General features: G+C 50.6%; 2 protein-coding genes across 5 annotated transcripts in view; both read left to right on the forward strand.

Moving 5' to 3' along the window:
• Positions 1–595, forward strand: part of TOP3B (topoisomerase (DNA) III beta) — a 27764-nt gene extending 27169 nt beyond the window's left edge. The window contains exon 18 of the mRNA XM_012723887.1: positions 369–595. Within this exon, the coding sequence (XP_012579341.1) occupies positions 369–406 (38 nt within the window). The 3' untranslated portion in view covers positions 407–595. The remainder of the gene's footprint in view (positions 1–368) is intronic.
• Positions 596–1340: 745 nt separating this feature from the next.
• Positions 1341–5076, forward strand: part of PPM1F (protein phosphatase, Mg2+/Mn2+ dependent, 1F) — a 26985-nt gene continuing 23249 nt past the window's right edge. For 2 of the 4 annotated variants that reach the window (XM_012723852.1, XM_004681102.2), the window contains exon 1: positions 1341–1392. The gene's annotated coding sequence lies outside the window, so the exon portion shown is untranslated. Of the gene's footprint in view, positions 1393–1751; positions 1904–5076 lie in introns of those variants that run through there. The other 2 variants (XM_012723853.1, XM_012723854.1) reach the window with 2 other exon arrangements.

Below are 5076 nucleotides of genomic sequence, written 5' to 3' on the forward strand. Positions count from 1 at the left end.
TTTTTGCCCAGCAGAGGGGAGTTTTTGCTCAGCAGTACATTGATTGGTGGACATTGAACAGTTACCTTGTCTTAACCCTGTTGATCTATGCATGTAAGATGTGACCTTCACTACTCAGCTGGCCGCATACCTTAGGACATCTGGCGTTTTCCTGATATGCCCTGGTTACTTGCCTACTTGCTAATTGGCTATTGCTATGGGATCAGCAAGATTGGGACATTTACAGTTAAATTCGGCCTTGGCGCCTTGTCGATAACCGAAACTTAGGCCTGGCTGGTTCAGAAGCATTCTGAAGCCTGTCATGGCGTCAGTTTGGTCTTTCAAAATCATTTGGTGTCAGAAAAATGCCTTGCCCTTTCCTTCCCCAGGATGCCCATGTCCTCATCCTGGAACCCATGCTGGATGATGTCAGGTATGAGGCAAAGAGGAAGTGGAACTGCAAATGGAATTAGCTTTTCTCATCATCTGATTTTACACTATCGACATTATCCTGGGTAATGGATGGCCCAATGTCATCGCAAGTGGCTTTAAAAAGGGAGCAGGAAAACGGTAGAGAAAAGCACGGGGATGATGGTGAAGATTCATGGGTGAACTGGGTGGGAATTTTATGGGAAATAAACAATAATGTGGAAGATATAAATAAAATGGGCGTGCATATATGAAGTTATGACCTTTCAAAAAGGGGGGGGGGAGGGAACAGGTTCAGGCAGAAACCAAAGAGATGCTAGAATAAGAAGGGCTTCTCCAAAGTTTCCTGCTTTGAAGATGGAAGGAGCCATGAGCCAAAGATGGAGCAATCTGTACACGCTGGTAAGACAAGGGAACAAATTCTTCCCGAACGTCCCCAGAAAGGAAAGCACCCTGCAGACACCTTGAATTTAGCCCATCAAGACTTTCCCGGCTTCTGACCTCCAAAACGGTAAATGATAAATTGTGTCATTTGCGGTAATTTGTCATAGTAACCACAGGAAACGTGTTGTTAGTGCAGGCCACTGTACCTTCTTGGCTGATGGCCCTGGGCAGTCTGTGTGCCACTGTGCTGCTTGTCGGGGCACTGATTGCTCAAGTCGCTGAGACGGGGATTGCACTCCCCCGTCTACCCACCCACCCAAGGCTGGAGAAGTGAAGCAGCTTGCCAGGAGCTCTCTGGCTCCAGTACACAGGATGTCAGCTGCAGGTTCGACATGACCCTCCAGGTGGGGCGCGAAATTTTTTCTGAAATGAAAGGGCCGCAGTCATTGGTGGCCAGGCCAGGCCGCCAGAGGGCAGCAGACCCCTAGCCCGCCGGTCTCAGACTGCGCCTGCGTGCAGCCCTCCGTGGCCAGGGACGGGAAGTGGGCGGGGCTGTTGGATCCGCGAGTAGGGCGCGGAACGCTGGGCGCGGAGCTGCAGGTGAGGCCCCTGGGACTGGGGGTGAGGAAAGCCGGGGCGCGGGGCCCTGGCACTATGGGGGCTCGGGTGAGGCTCAAGTATGGGCCCAGTGCGTACAGGGGTGGGACGGGGAGCTGAGAAACAAGAGGGGGCAGACTAGGGAATAGAAAGGCCGTGATCGGGAGACCCGAGGGGTGTGGGGGTCCAGTGAAGGGCTGAAGAGCCAGAGCAGCACCCTAGGTGGAGAATTGGATGCCAAGACTGCAGAACTGGAGATCCGTGGGATGGCGGGGGTGTGGTCGAACTAAAAGCCAGATGGGCACCTTAGGATCCTGAAGCAGCATGGGGTGCTCAGGGTGACTTGCCCCCACTTGCCCCAGGTCAGCTCCTTCCCAGTTCCAACCCCTGGAGCATCTGGACAGGGCCCACTGCTTAGACCTCTACCTGCACCTTTGCTGAACCATGTCTCTGCCCAATTCCTCATACCCATGGCCTCTCCACACCCTATGGCTCTCTCCCAAGTAAATTTAAGGTGAGTGTTTAATTAAAGGGAGTGTTTGGGCTGCAGCTGCTTAGCCTTACATGTGTCATAGATCCCCAGGCAGAGAGAAGATCGACTCCACCATTGCAACTTTGTGGCCTCAGGCAAGCCCCTTACTTAGTGCAATGAAGAGAAATGGCAGCTGATTGTAAAGATTTTAATGTAGGACCTAACACATAGTGGGCCCCAGTCAATGTGATGGACTCCAACCCCACATTCCACCCACATGTCCTGACTGACCATCCTCTGGAATTCCCTGGGGCAAGTTCTGCCGCTCATATGTGCTCCCATCATAGAAGGTGAGGCCTGTTCTCTGAAGTCATCTCCACCTCATTTCTGGCCTTTATACCCATATCCGGACTATTGTCAAGTTTCATTCTTTCCTCTTGCAACTGAGGTGGAAGCAACAAAAGCAATCAGTCCTGCTTTGCCATTTTCTACCTATGTCATCTTAGGCAGGTCATACCATTTCTTCAGCATAGTTGTGAGAGGTAAACAAAATGCATGCTGTTCTGAATACCAGCTTGAAGACTGTCAACCTCACACAGTTCTTTTGTAGAGCTCCTTTGATGTATTACCCTGAGCCCTTGTCCTTAAGACTTGTCTCTGCTGACCGGTGTGCTCCACAGTGTGCCTTAGCTTGCTCTGTGAAGGTGCTAGGCCTCAGGCTGCTTATCTCAACCCATACCACCCTCCCCCCCCCCCCCACACACACACACACTGGTCATGGTGGAAAACAGCCCTCTCTCTGGCATCATCCTTGCCACCTGCTGCTCACAGAGCTGAGTTATACCTGAGACCTTAGGGAGCTTATAATCTAGTGAGAATGTGAAGCCTGTTAAAAGTGATGGTTGCACAGCAATACAAATGTGCTTGATGCCGCAGAACTCTGCACTTAAAAATGGTTAGAATGGTCAATTTTATGCTTCATGCATTTTACTTTACATGTTTTAGAGAAAAAAAAAAAATGGGGATGATTTTATACCAAGCTCTCCCAGTGACTATGAAAAAAGAGATAAGATTCTCCATTTTCTTTCAAACTGAAAAAAATGCCACAGTGCATACAGTACTTTCATAACAGTGATGCAATTTCCTTTTTTAAGGTTTACTTAAGCATTTTGTCCATATCACCTAGTAAAATGCATACTGTGTATATAAAGAAGCCTTAGTTAGGTTCTGCGTCAGAACTGGTAACTAGAGGAGAACAAATGTTTTAAATGGAAAAAATAGAAAAGTTGACTCTTTAGAAGTTTAGGTGCGAACAAAAGTGCTACAGGGCCCTGGAAGAGAGCATGCTAGACCCCGAAAGAGTGATAATTCCAGCAAAGCTTGAAGGATCAGCAAGGTCTCTGGGGGCAAAATAGAATGCCACGGGAGCAGGCTGAGGGTGACACAGAAACAGGAGTGGTAGGCCTTCCTGGGGTAGTAGACACAGAAGCGAAAGAGCGTGAGAGATGCTGAATCTTGAGGTTGGTGACCAATAAGGGATAAGGGGCGGGCTGGGGTTCCATTACTGTTAGGACCCAGGCACCACAATGGGGCTTCCTCTCCAAGGTACTTCCTCTTAGTTACTTGGCCTGTATGCTGCAGCCCCCTCCAGGAAAGAGGGGTAGTAACAGGTTGGGAGGATAAAAGAGGCAATACAGAAAGAGTGGTGACAGCCCCCGCGGGCCCCTGGCGGATGTTAGCTGTAGCGCCGTCACGCCGACTGATGAACAGTGCCTGCACAGGGTGATGTTCGAGTTGCTGGGAAGGCTGCACTGTTTTAGGAGCCTGGAGGACCTGGCACATTTGTTCTGACTGGTCATGGCAGGTGACAGTAGGAGCTGGGGGCCCTGTGACCTTCCCCAGGTGCACAGACTCAGTTATGAACCCTGCACCCTCTGAGCCCTTCACCTGCATCCCCAGTGGGGACTCCCCTGCTCCAGGCCCAGCTCCACCTTGTCCTGTACCCCGTTGTCCTGCTGTTGGCCATCTAGCACTGAGTCATTTCTGTCTCAGTTGGTCTTGTGAGAGTTAGGGCATGACACTGTCCCCCTCCCTGCTTGGCACTCCCAGGGCTGCCTCCCTGCTTTGAGTTGGGAATTGCATCTTCCAGACTTTACCTCCAGGCCCTGGCACCTGAGGGCAGGGGTTGTTTTACTCTATCTGTATGACTGTACATCACAGATTTGGGAGTTTGTTGGGAAAAAAAGAAGGGCAAGGAGGAATTACTCTTGCCTTTTACCCCAGAGAAGGAAAGCCATGCCCTGCTTCCTTTCCTCTCCCTCCACCTCAGCCAGGTAATGCAGGAACAACTCTGAGAAGCAATATGGTCCAAGGCCCCCCGCCTGTCTGGCAAAGGAGGGCAATTGGTTGACGCAGCCCACTCCCTACAGATGAAACCCAGTCTGCAGCACCTGCCCCCCAACCCTCACAGTATCATGTCACCTCCATGGACCTTGGGCTTGAAGTGGTGGCCACAGCAGTGACAAGGTCTGCAGTACCATAGTGCAGAAAGGCGAGATCACACCCCTGGGAAATGAGCAGAAGGGAGTCGGTCCATCCAGGTATAGAAAACTGTATTCCAAGGCTGGGAGGGGAGAAGGCGACTTCTGCATTCCAGAATGTCACAGGAGCCACCAGCAAAGGGACTTGATGGTGAAGGGCTTGGGACTGTGTGTTTTATGCTGTGGCCAGGGTTTCCCAAACCGGGCCTTCCTGTACACCCTGTGGAAACCAGTCAGTGCGCTTTCCTCTCATTTTGGTTTTAGCTGTACATGTATGTGAGCACGCTCTGCATCTCCGAGATTTCAGTGCTTGTAGAGTATTTCTGGATTCAGAATTGTATGGGAGCATTTCCCATACAATAGCTGGGGTAGCCAGCTATTGCTAGCCAGCTATTGCTCAGGGTCTGCTTGCACTACTCAGTTTCTCTCCCCTCAGAAATAGGAGGCCGGGTCTGTTCACAAGCAGAGGAGATGCTTGGCCTTGTCTCTGCCCAAGGGTACCTGAGCTTGCTGGGAAATTCATGCCATCGTCTTGTTTTTCTATATAATGTAATAGTTTGTTTTTACATCATTTTGTACTTTTTTTTTTTTTCATCTCAGTTGTAATCCCCGTGGGTTTCCCATCACCAAGTCACCCATGTGCCATCACCATAGTTCAGTGCACTTCCCTCCCCC

The sequence above is a fragment of the Condylura cristata genome, unplaced genomic scaffold (assembly GCF_000260355.1).
Source record: "Condylura cristata isolate star-nosed mole 26May11 unplaced genomic scaffold, ConCri1.0 scaffold00011, whole genome shotgun sequence".
NCBI classification, from domain to species: domain Eukaryota; kingdom Metazoa; phylum Chordata; class Mammalia; order Eulipotyphla; family Talpidae; genus Condylura; species Condylura cristata.